Source organism: Tinamus guttatus, unplaced genomic scaffold, assembly GCF_059628265.1.
Source record: "Tinamus guttatus ecotype Peru unplaced genomic scaffold, ASM5962826v1 Tinamus_guttatus_pri_ptg000094l, whole genome shotgun sequence".
NCBI classification, from domain to species: Eukaryota; Metazoa; Chordata; class Aves; order Tinamiformes; family Tinamidae; genus Tinamus; species Tinamus guttatus.
In genome coordinates this window covers 641096-661637 of record NW_028288628.1, presented here as the reverse complement: position 1 = coordinate 661637, position 20542 = coordinate 641096, and the positions used below count along the sequence as shown (strand labels likewise).

Sequence of the window (20542 nt, the reverse complement as noted above, 5' to 3'; positions counted from 1 at the left end):
CCGAGAACTATCAACACCTAAACAATGTCAAAGTTTAAGAGCAATGTTCTCCATTTTTTTTTTTTTTAAGTATTAAATCTTAGTGGTTTAGGTATATACAGGTACCAGAATTTAGACAAAGATGACAACATACATATTGACATGCAATGGTGGTGTAACTTATTCCTGCAGCCATCTTCACACACAGTTAGGCTCTCTTCATCCAGCATCCCTAACAAACAAATGGGGCACATCTGTTCTTCTTCATCCTTCATACTATAAAAAACAGATATTTGCAATCGTAAAAATGGTGTATCAGAATTCTGAACAAGCTTCAAAAGGAAAAAAAAAAAAATCAGCCTCCAATTTGAAACAACCACCAGATGTCCGAGTAAGTAGGCAACCAAAATTGTAGAAGCACCGAGTACAGACACTACACCACTGAAATGAAAGGGAAAGTCATAAAACACAAAACATGTCTTCAAACTAGGTCAGATACCAATTACGGTATTAAGTGCCTTAGGCACTTGCATTTTCCTCCTTAAGGCTTCTTTAAACAAACCAACCTTTACTTTTTTACTAATAGGTTGGTTTTGAAAAGTTAAGAAGTTTAGATATTAAAGGAGATCAATGAGAAAATGTCTTCCAGAGCACTGGTTCACAAAGTCTTAAACTCACCACAGAACACTACACTAAATTTTACTTGATGAGGGTCTGAAATTAAAAATTTTAATAGAAAATAACAGCCCCCCTCATTTTTCTAGCATACACAGAAACAAACAGATTCATATACCCAAAAAGCACGTAGAAAAAATGTGGATTAAAACTTTCAACTCAGTCTTAAATCTTGTTTCCATTTTATTTATCCCCACTAAATAATTAAAAAGGGATATAATCAGAGATTTCATTAGAAAAACTATTCAAAAACTTAAAGGTTAAGTGAAAAGAAATAAACTTAGTCTTTTACACTCTATTTAAATTTGAATCTTAGTATTATTCATAAAAGTTAGAATTTCTATGTGTCTAAAATAGTTTGCTATATATATAGCTTGCAAGAGCCCTATATTGATTAAGAAATGTATAAAATAGTAATTTAAAAATAACAACATATTCATGCAGAAGTAAATATATATACACACACAGATATATATATAAATGCACACACACAACATATTTCCTTGCATTTTAAATGGTCAGCTTTTTTTCCCCCTTGAAAAATCCACAATAAGTTTACAAAGAAAGTGTGCTTTTATGTGGAACTGGATTTTTCAATTTTTATTTTTTGAAGAATTAGTAGCAAACCAAAAAACTGTCATAGTGATTTACAGAATTGACTAAGCTTATCCCAAGTGAAAGTAATACTTATGCTCTCTATAACTTATATCACACAGAATTAGATAGACTGACACAGTACAGCAATCTCATTGAACCAATAATGCTGTACTAGCTGTACAGCATTATGCTAGCTGTACTAGCAAACAACCTAAAAATCTCTATTCCTGCCAAAAAATTAGAATTGAAACTGTGAAATCCATAACGTCATTAAGTTATTCCTATGGAAAAAAATCTTCCTGGACAAGGTATCTAAATAGAAGGAACCGGTATTTCAGAATACATCATGTATTTCACCGGTTGGTCTGTATAATTTATTTACAGTGACATGAATTGACATTTGGAAAAATAAATATGAGGCAGAGGGAAGTTAAGGTCACAATCTGAACATCAGAATTACAAACCTGTCTAAACATACTGGCCTACATATTCATCCAGTGACAGGACTACTGTCAAAGTAACACACCAAGGTACTTCTCACTGTCGCTAAAGAAAGCCTCTGTTTTGGGTCTCTTCTCTCAGAAGGCCTCTGTACGGCTAAGTAAGAAATTAACGGACAAAACACTAAAGCAAATCTTTGCAAAAATCAAGAACACAAGCAAAAGCACTCAAGTAAGAGCTAGGAAAAGCCCAAAGAAATAAACATCAGCTAAAACTGAGAAATAAGGCATCTTTAAACATAAAAATCATCATAATGTAATAAGTTCCTTAAAACAGTTCAATCATCCATTCTAGATGGAGGGCAAATACTTTTATTTTTTATTTTTTTAAAACCACACACAGTGTGTGTTTACTTGGAAATTTTTCAACATATTGTCTCAGGCTCATAAATATATCTCCATAGTAAAGCTTGCTTTCAAATGTGATTAGGACAAGAGAAAAAAAAATCCTATTTTTTCATTTGTTAACATTTGCATGCATGCTGTATTTGAACATATGCATACAAATACATAGGTTTCCAAAGTTAATAAATGTTCCAGGCTTGAAGAGGATCGCTTAGATTTCTGAAGTTTCCCAATTCCACAATACACCCAAAGAATTCTTTTCTCAACTCTTGCCTCCCCCCCTCGCCCCTCCGCCCTCTTCAGACATAAGGTGTGAATTGAATATGCCCACTTGGTATCAGCATGATTAATGTATGCCTGACTTTTAATTATTGGTAAATACAGAGCTTTAACGTGAGTTGAAATGAAAGCAGCTTTAAAACAAAAAGAATTGTCTAAGTGATTCTAAACCTCCAAAATCAGAAAAAATAATGCAGAATATTTCAATTTTAGAAAAATACTAACCTGTTTTCTGAACTAGATGTGGAAGTACTAGATGATGACAATGTATGGGAGTTTGACATGCGTGAGACAAACTTCTGGATGGTGTTACGAGATGGAGCTTTGATCCTCGAGCTACGCCTACTGTGATATTTCTGGAACAAACTCTCAACCTGACATCAGAAAAAGACAGCAACAGTCGCATTTATGCTATGAATAACTCGTATGCAAAGGTAATGATACAGAAGCTTAAACTACTACTTAAAAACAAAATTTCATCTTCACAATAATACATTAGCTGCAACAGCAGTAGCAGGAATTTCCAAAACCTCACTACTAAATAGGCTGCAAGCAACATTGTTTTAAACAAAGCTGTTTATTAAAAATTACTAATAGCTTTACACACACACCCTTATTTTGTTTACCTTCCAACTATCAATGTTACAGATACTCTAATCTGAGACAAAAAAAACACAAGATTCATATTATTCACTAAACTAAAACTCTATAATTTTTAGTTATTCCTTTCATTTTTAGATTTTTTTTCTATTTATAGAGCTCTTAAAAACGAGTTAACAATATAATTAAAAGCATACATACGTGTTGCTATGATAAGCAACAAAGTGTTCCATCTGTTCTGAGGTCTAATCAGACATATATTACCTCAAAGTTCTTCAGAGTCTTTCTCCACAGCATCGGGTCAGAGGGCTCCAGCTGGAATACTCGCAGCATAACGAACAGCAGATGGATGCAAAACGTTCCACGCCCACAGCTACATGTCTGCACAGAAAAGCATCATGTTAGTACGTCAGGGTCTTGCTGTCTTGGTAGTCACACATTTAAGCGCGTAACAGATTGGTGCACAATGTCAATTGTTGAAAAAGAACATGCAGTCAGCAGGAAACATTTTACATATTGGGTACAAATACCTTAGGTGAAAGTATTAATTCTCAAAACATCATTGTGAAATATATACAAGAAACAGATGACAGTCAACTAGAAGCTATTTCTATTATTAGTACTGAAAAGAATTTATGCATGTAATGGGACATCTGTAACATGATGGCAATTAAATTTAAGTGAGCTGCTTCTATTAATGCAACAACTCAGGTGTTCCCAAAGGCAGCATCACAGAGTACAGGAAATGTCTACTTAGACCACACTATGGGTATTAATGACATTATCACACCTTTAAGGGAAGTGATGTGTTTGTTACACATATAAATAGATACTACATGAATAGAGGAAATAATTTTTCACATTTTAGAGTGAGAAAGGAGGAAAATCAAAGGGCCAAATTTCAGCCAAAATACTTTACATATATAATTATATATTATATATAATTAGGATCCACTGATAGGAATGGGAAGTATACAAAATAAGCTAATAATAAGGTATTAGTAGCAACTTCCCACTGCATGTGCATACATCACATCTTTTAAATGTTTCCAGTTAACATCGGTTTGCAGCTCTCAGTTCATCTATTCTGGTTTTGCACAGTGTTTCAAGACTAGCTACGAATTACTAAAATCTGCCTACAACAAAAACATTCTCACCTGAGGCCCAATAAACACCCTATACTTGTTATCAGGGCTGTCTCCTCCGATTAAGAAGGAGTTAGGTCCTATCTGCTGCAGCAGGTACAGCCTGGCTCTCATAACTTTGTTGACACGGCGATTCGTCTCCTCAGGGCTATACGGAGAGAAGCCATCTGGAGAGGGAGCTCTTCGAGGTGGTGTTATTCGGCCACTCTGAAACTACAAAAGTGTTTCCAGGACAATGAATTTGACTATTTCACTCTTATTGACAAAGATAGAGGGGGTTCCCAAAACCTGAAAATCTAACTCCAACCCGCTTAGACTGTAAGAATTTAGAAGAATTAACCTTCTTCCATGTGCAAAAGCAGCAAACAGAGCAACTGACTTCTCTTATATGCTGGTTGACATTACAACAGAAGTCTCTTAAATTGCTTCTATTTGCAAGTCTTCACTGGCAGCCTTACTGTTTCACTGAATTAACAGGTACAATTCAATCAGAAGTTCATTATAATAACTTCCTGTGATGCTAATCATTATGTAAGACAGGATTTCTTTAACTGTGAAATATATTAGCACTATTACTTTTGTGACTACAGTTTGTAACACGGAACATATGGTCAATGAATTGCAGAGTAAGAAATCCCAAAGAGAAGGAAAAAGGATACCTCTTCCTCTCCTTTTCACAATGGAAACAATGATCAGCTCCTGATGCTGTTTTTGATTTCGGTAAATAAATTGCCATCACCAAATGAGCCAAGTCTTTTATTAAAGTTTTCTTCAATGCCTTACATGAGTTCTAACATGAGTTAATGATTCTGTCTGATTTCAGGTTTTCTGCTTTGACTGACATTCACTTTGATTTTTAGATCATGACACAAAGTTGCAGCTGACTCACTGTCGATCACTTAATTACACGACAGACTTCACTTTTTCACATGAACAGTTAATATAAAACAAAAAGAAGCAGAACAACAACTGAGCAAAGTCCAGGTTAAATGGTTTGGTAATGTTTTGTTTTTTTGATTTGAATTTCTCTTATCAAGACGTATGAAGCTGTACTACGAGCTGTAACTTGTATTTTGCCCCCAGCTCAGCAGAACAGCGGTAAAATGTTCTACTTCATTTTGGAAACCGAGTCCAGTGGGAGCAATCAGACAATAAAAGCAATGAGATCCTATTCTTATAGCTTCACAGTGAAATTGTGGTAAATGAGTCACCTGAAGACTAACTGTGGTTGAATGTTTTTATAAAAATAATCTACATGTAATCTGCTCAACTCTTCCATTCTTGATCTTCTCTAGTGAAGTCATTTACTACAGTTAAAAATATTCCAGTCTTGATCTTTTTGAACACAATGACATATGATTTTAGACCATAAGGATGCATATACCTAAAACTTCCCTAACACATACATAAAGCGCAGCCCTGTCACAGAGAATCACAAAGGGCATACGGGTAACTCCTTTCTGCAGGAATCTTAGTTCAGCACAACAGGCCTATCCACTTAGGAAACATATCTGCCAGGAGAACTGACATTCCAAACTTAAAGAAAAACCCCCTGGCATCTTTTTATGCAGTCAAGCTAACAGAACACAAGTATCTGCAAAACTGAATATGTAGTAGGAAAATTAATAATTACACCATAATTTGTGACTTACAGGCACTGGAGATACCCTTTTTCTTCTGACTCCTGGGGATTCAGATTTAACAGTCCTCGAGGATGATGAAGAGGAGCTGCTGGGAGAAGGGCTACGTCTCCCTTTCTGCGTGGGTGAAGAAGCCGTGCTCTGTCCTTCAGCCTGAGATTCTAGAGACAGTTTGCTCATTTCAGATCCATCTGCTTTCACAGGGATAGGTTTCACCACCTTGCAGGAATTCAACCATGTATGTTAGTTTCAAAAATAATCATTGTATGTGAAAACAAATTACTCAGAACTAGGGTTAGTAGCATTATAATTGATTCACTACTTACACATACGCAGTCTGCAAATTTCTTAGATTTTACTGTTAATACACGGCAGGGGTTAACTCTATAGGAATTTCTTCATAATTTAGAGGCTTGACTCACAGCTAGAAGAAAGCTTCCAGCAATGCAGCTGTAGACCCTCTCCTAGGCAGTTGTAGAGATCCCTCTAAATTAGGCAATAAATGAAAGGGACCCTCTCTGCTAATGCCAATAAGCAAACTGTCTATACGACAGCTCTGAGTTTGAGAAGGGGGAGACATCCAGGATGACGTCCTTTTCTACCTCATGATTTGCACTTTGGCCACAAGACTGAATACTATTTTGGAACAAAAGCATTTAAACCATCTTACAAAAGCTATTCCTTTACTAAGAAAGGCATTCCAGTTGAAGCAGGTGAAGAATTAGGCGTTTGCTGCTTTGAGAGCATTGCCTGAGAAAGGAAAAAACTTAGATCCATATTCTTAAACCAAACACTGTTTATTTTACATTGGGAAGTCACCATATTGAATGCTGTATGAATGCACCAATCAATGTAATGCTTGCTTTCTTCCCCAAAAGGTCAGAAGGCAAATGTACATATCTAAGAACAGGTTACTGTTACCAATTGCTGGTGTTTGAAAAGGCATTTAGGTTAAAGTGGTAGTAATTGAGAATCTGGAGCACAGAAAATTATAATAAAATCCCAGAAACGTCAAGGAAAAATGGTTGAGCAAGGGAATGACAGTTTCAAGTTATGCAGTAAAAAAAAAAAAAAAAAACCCGTTATAAAAAGCTAAACTATTTTGTCTGATACGCTTTAAGCTGCTGGGCTTTGCACTTGCAATATATGAAATCATGAAACCCTTAAAAACACGGGAGTACAACCAGCCCAGTGCAGTTTCATACTCATCGCTAGTTCTTCATTAGGTAAAAATCATAATAGTTCCTGCAGTTGCTGACATTAGAGGGCAGTGTTGATACAGCCATGTTTCATATTAAGCTCAGCTTTTGGCTTCCCCCTGCCTCAGTAAAATTTAATACACGTGTACATTTCAGAAAGTTGCCCACAATTTCCTGTTAAACAGCTCATTAAAATGAACAAAAGGATCAAAACTACAAGTCCATGAGCTTCTTAGATAAAGTTCCTAAAAGAATGCCTGCAACTTTCAGTGCCTTCTATTTGTAGTAATTACAGACACTGCCCTTCCTTGAACGCCACTTACCACAGGCCCTCTTCTGCTTCTTCTTTCCAGCCATTCGTGCTTCCAGGCTGGCATACACGTTGCCTTGAGTTTCTCCCTGATCATGCGCTCTTCTGGGCGGTCATCCATTTTCTGCAACCCCCTGAGGGTTTCTTTATTCTCCATGTCACGGCTACATGAAAGAAAAAAGAATTTTCGTAAGTATGAATACAGTTATTTTTAGTCAGAGCATAATATCACAGCACTCAAATCTTGCGCCATTCCCCCTACCACCTCACAATGCAGTTACTAAAACACTAACTCCAGCAGGCTACAGTAAGCCCATTAACTATTACTGTGACAAATTTTGTATTTTGCAGTTTGGAGCATACCTGTTTAGAGGCATATTTCTTTAGAATATGCCTACTGCTTGAAATATCGGACACTCAGTAAAAAGGCAAGTCTCAGCAAATATTTAACTAATAGAAAGATCAACCTATATGTCATTCCCAAAATGTTTCAGAAGTGTTGTGATTATTCATGCATTTACTGGCAATTGTAAAATCATATTTTAGAGCAACTTACACCATGCATACAAATTAAACCTACGTTTCATCTTCATAGGACGCACGTGCTTGCGACTACACAATCCCATGCATGAAACTCCTCCTCAAAAAAGAGGAGTCCTGTAAGCTACTACTCAGTATGCTTAAACCAGAAGTCATAAAAGGAAGGCTAATGTCCCTCTGAGCTGCTTTCTAAATGACCAATGACTAAAATGTACTTCTAGTCAGCTCTAAGTGCAGTGAAATTCACAGCAAGTCATATCTGCAAAATGAAAGCGTAATCCATCTGGCTCATACCTTCTGATCCACAGCTAAGTAGTTGCCTGTAATTGCTAGCAACAACAATAACAAAATCCCCAAAATACTCTCAGATACTGAATAACAAACATGAACAGTCTGGAAGATTTCCTGATTCTGTTGAGCTATCTGCTAAATCACCCAGAAAACCACGTTCTTAAAGAGCAGCACACAATCGCCTTCGAAAAGCTTGCTGTCTTTCCAAAAAAATAAGCTTTATTAAGCCAACTCTCAGAATCCAATTAATTTTAAAAAATAAAATCAGAGTAGAGTGAAAGACAAGGACGTAATAATAACATAGAGGTCATGCCTTTCATAGCTTAATATGAATTACCTTCTCTGCAATAAAAAAATATTAAAATTTAAATGCCTGTTCATCAGCAATGGTTCAATGGCATCAGCAATGCCTGTTCAATCAGCATAAGGTTCACTTATTACAGTTCTTTAATTAGAAGAATGTGAGGTTTTCACTGGTAGTAAAGCACTCTTTCTCCTCATTGTAGAGACAAAGGAAACAAAGTATTCTGAGACAGGAAATGGCTTTTCCTGTGCAGTGCTGAAATGCAATAAGCAGATGGACACCCTAAACAAAATACTTTCCCCCCTTTCTTTTAAGCAAGATGTAAATACATTGTTAACAGATTGTTAACAAGTCTGATTATAGATGCTCAGAAGGATGTCTAAAGATTAAATACCTTCAAAGTCTGTAAATAGAAAATACTACCTTAAATAAACATCTTTTTCTAGAGGTTAAGTGGTAATGCTGGCTTACTTTCAAAACTTACATTAATGACACTCGAAAAATATTTATCTTTGAGTGACATACAAAGAAATACAGAGGAAAAAAAATAAGTGAAAGACATTGCAGTAGCAAGAAGACACCAAATTGAGAACACACCCAAATCCTTAAAATAAAATGAAAGCAGCACTCAGAGTCTTTAAAGAGATTTTTTTTTCTCCTCTCCTTACTTTAAAATAAATAAATAAATCACTTCAATATCAAAAGGATCTTTGCCTGCTTAAGAACTGCAGGTACAGAAATGCACAAATTCAAATGATAGCTACAAAAAGAAAAATGGACAGTCTCATTTTTTATATACTAAAATTAATTGCTTGTCAGGAACCATTTCGGTTGCATGAATACTTTGTATACAAGACAGAGATCACAATCCCAGCAGCAAAAGAATGGCATAGTATTTCATCTGTTCAGATAGCCATGATTAACTCCCCAACGGATACGAAAAAAAAAGGTCTTTTAGAGGCCCTTGGTCTTGAATTCAAGAATAACGTAGCACAACAGAAAAGGCTTCACAATCTGCACTTGTTCTCTAAAAAGCAGCAGCAATAATCTTCCTCTTCTGCACAACAGTCAAACCAAGCTGCACAAAAACCTCTTCACTTTGCTTCCATTCAGGTGGCAAAGAACAACAGAGTTTGAAAGCTTCTGCCCGTAAACCAAGATTTATTTCTCAGTCCTCCTGCATACTGCAAGTCGCTGCACCAGACTGAGTACATCCACATAGCACAGTCTGTACAGCCTGAACCCTCAGTGCTTCTCTGAAGCAGAGGCCCCAGGTCCACCCAGCAGCAGGAGCTTTGTGTTCATGGCCCTCGTTGCAGTGCTCAACCGAGTGCCCATATCGTTGCCTTCCGCATTGCCACGAGAAACCAGTACAAACACCCCACGAACTTCCCCAAGGACTCAGCCTTGCAAAGTAGGGAGCATTCTGGTCTTGATGCAGCAAAAGTTGCCCGTGATTCAAGTTAAGCAGGTCTCGGCAGTACTTGATCTGAACAGCAATAAGAGGATTCAGTGGGAGATGAAAGAGGCATACGAAAGCAACACTCTCCTTCCCCATCTCAAACAGGAACTCAGAGTTAGATGCCAGATTGATATGGGGAAACTAGAGCTAAACTGGCATTCTAAAGTACTGAGCCACTCTATTTAGTGCACTGTGAGCTGCACAGCAGGCCTAAGTATGATAACTACTGGTTTTTAATGAGTCCAACTACATTAATATTTGCGTTATTCTCTCTGAACTACTCGCTTCATGAACTTTCAAACTATGTCTAAGATTAATGTATTGCACAGAAACAGCCTAATGTCACATCTTTTGCAAGACAGACAGCAAAACATAGCTCGTTCACCCCCCTCACCCTCCCATCTTAATTCTGCACACTTGCAAACAGCTATTGCACAGTTATGCTTTAGCAACTGGATCTCTATGCCACAATGATTCAATACTTCTGGAAGAAAGGAAATGAAGAGAATTTAAACACCAGACAGGTTTCCCTGCAGCTTCCTGATGGAAAATAGGAGCAGGTGAGAGCCAGTTTATCTTTACATCAAAATAATTTCAGGAGCCAGTGTATCCTATTTCTTTCAGTATTTTCCTGTAAGTGGAAAACAAGCCCACAGAGAACATGAAAATATGGAAGAAACTACTCACTGCTCATTGGAAATGAGTATTCCTGCATAAGAAGCCAAGTAACTGACCTCTATTTATACCAGGTATTTGCAGCAAACCTAATGAAGTAGGCTTTAGGCAGCTTTCTTAAGAAGCCTGCTGTTAGATACCTGAAGCAAGGACTGCAATGGATCCCTAGGTCTTTTTATTTCTTCTGGTTTAATCTCCAGTACTAACTCAGATGCACCAAGGCATACACACTCACTAGAATATCTTCGAAATGTACAGACAGCAGCTTAATCATGCGACACCTCAAACTCTTTGCTCTCAGAACAAGAAGTTTGGAAAGAGTCTGAGATTTTTATTCTCTAGAACCTGCACTAAAAGCTTTTTCCATCTAAGAGCAGAATTTTTAGAATCAGAAAGCTTTAGTAAGTTTATTACTGTTCGACAAGCTCCAGATACTCAGAAAACAGAAGCCAGTATGTCCAGTTCACGCTGGGGCCACCAAGAACAACCCTTGGGCTTGGCCCCCATCCCTCTCTCTCATACAGACAAGAATTACCTGGAGAACTGCACTAAGATCATTAAAAAGAAAGGTTTGCAATATGAAAATTCACTGACAGCAATGTAGATAGTTCACCTGAACAACATGAGAAGGATCCTAAGGACCAAGTATTATCAAGTGACTTTTTTTTTTTTTTTTTTTTTATTCGCCAGGTTGAAATGCGAGAGCTCTTCTGTTTTCTTTCAGAAACACAGGACCAAGTTTCTGCCTTGTCCTATCTCATCTACTCAACACCCTGCATGCAGAGCAGCCTCAAGTTCTTGAAGCGTGGCACACGGTTTAACCTCTTAAGCACCAAACTGAGTTGCACGTTCAGACCTTGAAGCCTGTCAAACCTAAACCAGGAGTACTGGGTGAAACACAATGGGTTAACATGCAAGTGGTCAGGTCAGAACTAAAATACACTATGAAGAACTATAAATCAAACAGCACTCAATGCAGATTCATTATATGTCTGTATATTGACTATGAGAAAAAACACTATTTTGAGTTAGTTATGGGCCTACTTTGAATGAAGAAAGGAGGAATTATAAACAAAGGAAATTTAGACCATTCCGGCACTGTTCACAACAGCAGAATTAGCAGTAGAAATCAAGGGTCCTAAGATGGCCATTGCAATGAGAATTTCAAATTCTCTCAGAAAGAGACACTCAAGAACAAGTCACAAAAGAAAACAAATACAAAAAAAAGCGTACATTTCTTTGCTAGGAATTTTTATAATACAGCATAAGAAATAACATGTCTTAATTCTTTAGACAGTAAATAGCATAGAGGGAGAAATGAAAACCCAAACCTGCTCTTTTCAAAATAATATAATTCCTTAAACTGTTATTACTCTTATCTAGTAGCACTCAGGAGCTCACTTGGTCATGAACTTGGACTCCACTGTGCTAATCATCCTGATCTACTTTATTTATATACCTTCCCTAGGGCTGGTTTTCTTATTGGATAGTCCGCCTTTTCAGATAATGTTCCATTTTACAAATAGATGGACAAGCTATCTGGAAAGAGAGGAAACACTCTAATGAGAGTTTACTCCAATCTAAGTTTTATTGGAAATTAATATCATTAGTTTATTTTTGAAATCCTGTATCACAGCAAGCTAAATTAAGCAAGCACTGGAGCCAGGATATTTCTTAGTGGCATAGAGTCACAGATAAATTGTTATCTTGCCATGAAGATGCCAACTTCAGCTCCTCAGCACCCGAGCCCTTGGGGAAGTTACTCGAGGTGCTCTCTGGACAGAACAAGGAGGAGCGATTTGGGACTGCCCGTCCCATCCCCTCGTCTAGACTATGAGGAGCTCATAGCAGCTACGCCCAGCCCAACAATGGCAGCTACCATTAAAAGTGTTTATTTTTGTAAGATAACACCCAGCTAGCATGACACGAGGAGAAAATGGCAGGAAAAGGCATTCAAAACTCAAGCTAGCACATGGCTGAAACTTCTTTTTTTAAAATCCAGGCTGTGCAGAGGCAGTAACACAGGAATCTTATCTGTTGAAGGGGGAATACATAGTGAAGCAGCCTTAAAGCAAAAAGTAGTAAGAAATAAAAATACAGTAATAATCAAGTTAGCCTATGATAACAAAGCAAGGAAGCAGTTTGCAGGACATTAAGCAGATGAAACACTGCTTAACAAAATACATCATTTTTTCTTTGACTCCTCAGTGTATTATTCTTGACTGTGAGGTTTTATTTAAGCTTTGCTGTATTCACATCATCCCACTTATAAATTAGACAAATTAAAATCTACATTGTGTTCTCAATACGGCTATGTCTCCACATACCTTCAAAATATAATAGCTGATACTAATCATAAATACTTCATCCCTTGCATCCTTGCCCTGTTACAAGCAAACAGGTCTCTAAATGAAAGGGATTTTTCCTGTCCTTGCTTAAAAACAGATTTTAAAAATCGCAGAAAACACTTTCCTACAGTGGCATAAAACCATAACGCTACAGAAACATACCCTCCCAGAGGCTCCAGACCCTCAGGACTATTTTTTGGATGAAGATGGGCAAATGGAAAGCCACACTGATATTCATCTGCCTCCCAAGCACTCTGGAGCATGCATTTATGTGGTAAGTCAAATCAAACTCTCAACTGGGACACTGAAGCCCCCAAATATATAAAATAAGCAGTAGTATTTTAAAAGTGAACATCATCATGCCAATTGTGTTTTTTTTTTTTTTTTTTTTTTTTTAAAGCAGAACTATGAATGGTTTCTTACTGCTATCAATATATTCTTTCAAGAGCAACAGATGAAAGTTTTCCAAAACTGGAGAGTAAATCTTCTGCTATGATTTCCAATCAACAAAACTAATAGGATGATCCCAGTTTATAATTCCATTATGAAATTTGCTCCTCTGAAAAAATAATGACACTTTCAGCCAGACGAAAACAGAGTAGCTAAATTTACTTCGGTCATCTTCGACTGATTTTAAAGAAACAGGGAAGGAGAAAAAAATAGTGTGATAGAGCATAAAATTTCTAAGCAGGAATGCATGTAGACAAGCTGGAAGATAAAGTTTTATGAACATGGGGAGTTCAGAAAACTGCAAGAATGGAAAAGTCAAACAACTGAAAGCTGACAGAGCCCTCAAACACCACTCTTGTTTGCAAGACTTGCAAGGAAGAGCCTTATTCATCACAGCCCACCAGCACACAAAGACCATCCTGTTTCAAAAGAGGAAGCGGTCTTATATTGCCCAAGCTACAAAAGTATGATCACATAAAAGCATTTACTTGCATACTGAGATTTTTTTTTTTTTTTAACAAATATTGAAGGTATTTTCAATGGGACACAGGTGAAACATAGCTGTAAGATGATCATCCATGGCACTAAATATGAAGAGATAAATGTATCTGTAGGCAGAGAAGATGTTTTCAGAGACAATGATTATTCATCTCTCTCGTGCGCACTGGACTTCTTTTTAGAAAAGGGGAAATAATGAAATTACAATGATGCTTTTAAACTTCAAGTTTGGCCTCATTTAGGACTTGCTTACATCTTTAACAGTGACTAACATCAGGGAATAAGTACCACTATCGAATACTTTACAAGAACTTATGATGTCGCACCTTTTTCAAACTATATGAGCCTTTTAACTTCTTATATAAAACATAATAAAATATGTTCAACAATTCTTGCAAGAACCTTGCATTTTATGAGGTTCACACAGCAATATGCTGCCTTGCAATGAAATCACGTTTTAAATTGTAGGCTATCCTGTGCTGGCAAAGATCTTCAGGACAACTCATTACTATATATACACCCTGCTTCTAGTATGATTTATTTTCCCATTTTGCTTGCTACCCAGTTACTTTGGCTTTTAATCAAGATCTGAGGTAGTTTAAGATTGTCTTTTTCAGCTGTTTATTATAGCCTTCCTTTCTCCTCATAGCACTTACTACTATATATAATTCTGCCACATAACTTCAAAAAGAACAGTTACTTGTTTTATACAAATAACACCATCAAGTCTAGCAGCAGGTTAGAGTTGAGTAGTATATTTAGCCTGCGAGAGCCCAGGCAGACAGGCTTTCTCCCTTCAGTCAACTCTGCCATAGCTGAGGCCAACTTCCAGCACTGGAATACAGAGATGGAACAGCAACAATTTAAACTGCTGCATGTAACTCTGCTTACTCCCCATAGTAAGAGAGGAGCAAACATCAGATTTCTGATAGGGAAAAAATATATAATTCACTTACATGCATCTCAATTAGCACAAACTTCAAATCGTTGCTTAAAATATTACAGTATAAGTCCTCTCTCCAAAGCTCTTGCTGATTTTGAAACATTTTCAGTAATTTAGTACCATATGTACCACTACTCAGAGCATCATTTACACAGCAGACAAATAGCCTGGGGTCACTTAAGCTTTTCAACTAAACTAGTCTAACTAGAGCTGCAAGATCTGAAGCATTGCTTCAGCTGAGTTAGCAGCACTCAGGTAGGTCCACAGAATGGAAGAACAAAGTCAAGATTTTGTAAGTGTGCTTTCAAATCAAGTTGCACTTCTACGCAGCTCCAAGACAAGACTGTATTTGCTCTGAGATACCATATGCTAGGCTTCTGTGGACAGTTCATGTAATCTCACCAATAACATTTCCCCAAAAACATCTTCCTCCCACAACTATGTTACTCCATTTGCTGATAAAGTTTGCAATTCAGTAGAGCAATTTCTCTGCAATTCTGATGCTGTCAATCTAAAATAATAGTAGTGAGATATTTTTGTGAGATATTTTGTGACTATTCCTGGTGTCAGCTGAGATGCTCTGACATGAACTTCATAAGGCCTGAATGCAATGACAAACAGGGTTCCTTGCCTCATTTTCTGCCCCTTCTCCCCTCCCCAAGAGCATCTCAGTGAAGAGAGCTGACATAAAGCAGTTACATTCAGCTAGGGATGAGACATTAGAGCTCACTTGAGTTCTACACTGAAGTAAAAGCACCGTATTACTTTTGGACCAGAAAACCAAGATGTAAAAATAGCTTTAACATTAATTTTCCTGACAAATGACAGAGATATACATAAACTCTTTCCAATATTAGAGAAAAATACTTTCACAACACAAATTAAAGCTATAGGCAAATTGCATAAACTGTGCTAGTCCTTGTATCCGGACAGACACGTTTAGATACACGAAGACTGCTCCATTTCCCTTTGCAGGAAAGGGGCAAAGTTAAATACACTGCGTCATAGATACATAACCAACTGCTTCATGAGAACTTCATAAAGTTCAACTTATGTAAAAAATATTAATGTTTGCCTATTAAGAGAAGTCCTCTTGTCATGTGTGACATCGCTCAAGACACAAACCTTTTGGGAACCTCCACTAAAAAAAGTAAACCAGAAGTATTGAATTTTTAGCTCCAAAAATCGAGCACAGCTGACCATTTTAAGTATTCCAACTAAAGGATTTATTCATACAACAAAAGGGACACTGGACATGTGAGGTACATCTCTGTTTGGGTACTAGAACAAAATAATACTTCATGAATTATGAATTTTAAATTGAGCTAGCTTAAATAAAGTGTGTATCTAGCAGTTATATGCATAGCAATGATGGAGTCTATTCAGAGTGCATTCTCAGTATAAGCTTTTTATTCCAATTTATTACAGGCAGAACAGCACAGTAACATCAATTTTCATCAGGTCCCGTTCATTTTCACAGGGTCTTGGTTTGATTTAATCCTGTGCTTAAATAGACATAAGCATCCAGATAGAAAAGAAAGGAAGAGTGACAATGACCATCATGGAAAGCAGACATCAGTCACTTCCTCAACGAGTGCTGTGGTTTTAAACCAGAACAATTTTGCAATCCCTTTTACTATGCAACCACATGAACGGCAAGAGGAAGAGGATGATACAGAAGACAGTCTCTGTCCTGTAGGTTGCTTAAGGGTATTCTAGCTCCCTGCTCTTTGCTGTGTGAAGATGAATTAAACATGAATAAACTCCAGGTTTACATGAAAATATCCAGTTCCTCTACAGTATCACATACTGTATGCATTTAGGCTAGAGCTGAACTAGACACTAAAGCAGCAATGTCAGATCTGCTGCTCTTTGCAGCATCACTGCAGCCCACAGCAAGCTAATATAGGTTCCTAGTCTACTGACTACGTGACAGGAGCATTAAGCTACTTTAAAAAGCTTTAATATAGTCTTTTAAAGTAAACTGAATTAAATCCCAGCTAATGCTACTGAAGTAAAGGTCACTTGTAAAATAAATAAATAAAATTTGAAGTCCAGGAGAGGCTTACAAGAGGCAACACAGAAATAGTACATAGCAGAAGATTTTTCTTTGCTTGCAAAGTAACTTTCAAACATTCATATAAGAACGAAAACAAATCAAAACACTGCACCCTAGCCACTTTTTTTCTTATTTTCACAGTACACAGAATTTATCCCTGCAGAGGGAGGGAGCCTGCAAAATTCCATCCATTACACATCTGTTAAAGCCAAGTTAGATGTGCAATGGATACTCTAAGCTTTATTATGCCCATAGACACAAGTCTACATCATAAACAAGGAACAGTTTCATGCATCTTAAGTATGAAGAAGCACCCTATTTAAAATTACAACAACAACCAACAAAAGCAAACAAGCAAAACCAAAACACAACCCTGAACAGCATTTAAGGCCATAAAATCCTTACAAGCAGAATCTTGGATTTGCTGCTAGAACATTCTTTTATCATCCACTAAACATTAGAACCGATGATAAAGGAGATGAAAATGCATTAGGTAATTTAAATACCAAGGCTCTGAATCCGGAGCTCTACATGCCACTACAGAGCACACAGCACACGATCAGCAAAGAAGCTGCCCCAAACGCTGCTTTGAAGTTCACAGAGCTGGAGAGCACCACTTTCAGGCAAGAAGTTGTTTCATTATGAAAACACATGCATGACAGAATTGGGAATTCCAATCACCAAAATCTGAAGTTTTCCTTCAGCCGCAATTTATTGAGCAAGACATCAAGGTTATGACTTGAGGCCACAAGGTTGGATGTACTGGAAGCCCTTTCCTGATTTCTCGGCTCAAGATATCACTTCCCCAATCAGTTTCCTCCTCTAAGGTGGGAAACATAGCACTATCCTCCTTGTCATTCCTCTCGGTCCTGAAAACTTAAACATACGCCTTGAAGACAAGAGCAAGAATCTGGGATGACATGGAACTGCAGCTATTGTGCGTTCACAAGGCTTCTGGCCACGCACTTCTGTCACTCTGGGACCAGAAGCCCCTCGAGCTCTGTACTGCTCTGTACAGCAAGTGCCTGCTGATACACAGTAGAAGTGCAAGAACAAGTAGAACGATACCTTCCGCCAGCCCTTGTGTGCTATTTTTCTCTCAAATACCAGCACAGAGAATCAAGGGAATACTAAACACACACTAGGTAAAAAGCAAACAAACTGCAAGCATGAGAATACTGAACACCAGGGACAACAACATTCACATTTTCCCAGAAACAGCTTAATACAGCAAACAAAAGCAAGAGGAAAGGCCTATCACTGACCTAAATATATTACATGCAAGAACAGAATGCTTAAGTAGTCCACTCAAATATATAAGAAGTTGCAGACCACATTATAATGAGGTTGTAGACCATCGAGTTCTTCCAAGGGTGACAAGGGTGACCAGTTTCTTCACAAACGACAAAGCTGTAAGAGAAACACTGTTCGTGCTGGCATCTGGGAACGTGTTCCTGGGAGTGTGAGCAGCTCTTCCTGCTCCAGGCATCGAGGTAAGCTACAAGGTATAAGAGAGAGGTTGCAATTTCCTGCTCTGCAAAACTAGCAAAACTGTCAACTCATTCTTTTAGCATTTACTAGGCATACAGGAAAGGAATAGTACACTTAGATACTGATACTGTTTCACTGTGATGCTGAAAACGGTGAACAGTGAAATGAAAGAATAGAAGGCAAAAAGACCCCAGCCCCAATCTCCCCAAGGCCCTGACAACAAAAAGGCTCTCTCTCCGAGGCCTAAATAAGATATGCGCCAACTCAGCTCATGGAGAGATCTTATAAAACCAAAAAGTTTCTTTTTTCTTTAAAATAAACTGCAATCTCAATGTCTGAGGCCATTTTATGAAGCAGTTCTTTTTGCTGGATCGTTACATTCAAAAAAACACCCAAGAACACTGGTTTGGACAATGTAAAAATTCAGCTTTTTGCCTTAACAATTATAAAAAGGGAAATGTGTGCAGGACAAACAGGATTACGTGACTTCTGCCAGCAAACTGCTATGAATATTGGAGTATATTGTTGACTAAAAATATGTAACAGTTAAGTTGGTAGACAGAATTGGCACAGACTTGAACTTCTTGATATCATACCATACTATCTGTAGCAGTCTGCGTCCTCTTGAGAGGACTCATTTACTCTAGCGGAGATGTTACAAATACAACAGGAAAGGCTAAGTTCGAGAACAAGCGCTTTTATTCCTTGCACCACAGACTGCAGTCTTTGGGACTGGTCTCTGCACGACGCATTTTCAGTCACTTTTGCCTCAAGCCCAAGGCAAATTCAACATCAGCTAAGGATTCAGCTATGTGAACTAAGCTAAAAAAAAAAATGTACAAGGCACTTGTTACCTACAGTTTATCTCTGTCTTCTACAAGACAGTCATCCAGAAGAAACAAATTCAGACATGCCTAATTTTTAAAGACAGCAAGGGAAATGGGGTCATTGGTATATAATGCAGTTAGTTTTAAGTGTAGCAGTAGTTTAACAGTAGTAAGAGTAACATTCACTGATTTAGGTGATACGAGTTACCACGTAAGTAGAAGTAGACTTTTCATTCTCCTCCTTAGCAATCTCAGTTTTACTGGGTATTGCACAAAGAGTAACTACTTGTATTTATGCATAGAGCAGCATATTCCATGCTCACCCTCACAGGCAAAAGAGCTAGTCACACATATATAACTAGCATTAATTTTAAAACAACATTCTAGCTGAGAAGGCCGCACAAAATCTAGCTCACGTTTGAAAGAGTTGCCAACAAAAATTATGATCAGCATGCCAAGCTAGTTAGTTAACCAGAAGTTTTCTATCAGATTATTGAATCAAGTATCTATAGTTCTTCTTTCACGTAAAGAAAGTATAGTAGAATTCAGTGGTATGCGGACAACATTTCTAACTCTAATTTACCACAAAGCATAAATGCCTCCACTATTGAGAAGGGGGTAAGAGTTTTCCCTGTTTGAATCTTGAACACCTCCTAGTTTTATTTATCCAGTGCAATAAAAAGCAAATAAAAAAAAAAAGGACATTCCACTGCGTATCTCTACGCTGCTTCACGAACTGATTTTATCATTAAAGATAAGGTGCCTTCCACTGCAAGATTGCTACCCTGCAATCAGATTAAAGGAACCACACCTACACTGATACTAATAGTAGTCCCACAAATAAAACAAGCAATTCTATCTAAGCAAGACAAACAATTAACACAAGTTCTGGAGAAAAATGTAGTAAATTAAAAAATCAGTTCTGAAAAAATTACATGACAGTAACCTTTCAAAACTACTTAGGCCTGCATCAGGAATTACTTCACAAAACATGCCATAGTTTTTGTAGGTATATATAATTTAATCACTGATCTCCTCTCTTCTACTCTAATAGAACTACGACATTTCACGTTTTTACGTCATTCGATGTTACAGAAAATAAAACTAAGTAGTCTGCAGTACGTCGTTAGTAGTAAATATGGCTCAAAAATATTTTATGAATGCAGGGCTTCCTTAACTCGAGTATTTCGCATACACATGGGTATAAACAAGAGAGAAAAAAAAATTATCCTCATATTTCTAACTCATCTATATAATTTTGTCTCCTGTTTATTCCAGGGGTAATTCAGTTGATTTCAGCAACATCTGGATATAAAATTCTTGCAAGACACTTTTGTCTCACAAGACAGTAAATGTTCCTTGAGAAGCTGTGCTTTCAGAAAATA

General features: G+C 37.4%; 1 protein-coding gene across 1 annotated transcript in view; it reads right to left on the bottom strand.

Moving 5' to 3' along the window:
* Nucleotides 1–20542, bottom strand: part of MAP3K1 (mitogen-activated protein kinase kinase kinase 1) — a 48820-nt gene that overhangs the window by 12585 nt on the left and 15693 nt on the right. Inside the window, exons 2-7 of the mRNA XM_088520617.1 lie at nt 7283–7433; nt 5773–5979; nt 4133–4333; nt 3240–3356; nt 2601–2749; nt 134–255 (exon numbers count right to left, since the gene is read on the bottom strand). Coding sequence (XP_088376743.1) covers nt 134–255; nt 2601–2749; nt 3240–3356; nt 4133–4333; nt 5773–5979; nt 7283–7433 — 947 coding nt within the window. The remainder of the gene's footprint in view (nt 1–133; nt 256–2600; nt 2750–3239; nt 3357–4132; nt 4334–5772; nt 5980–7282; nt 7434–20542) is intronic.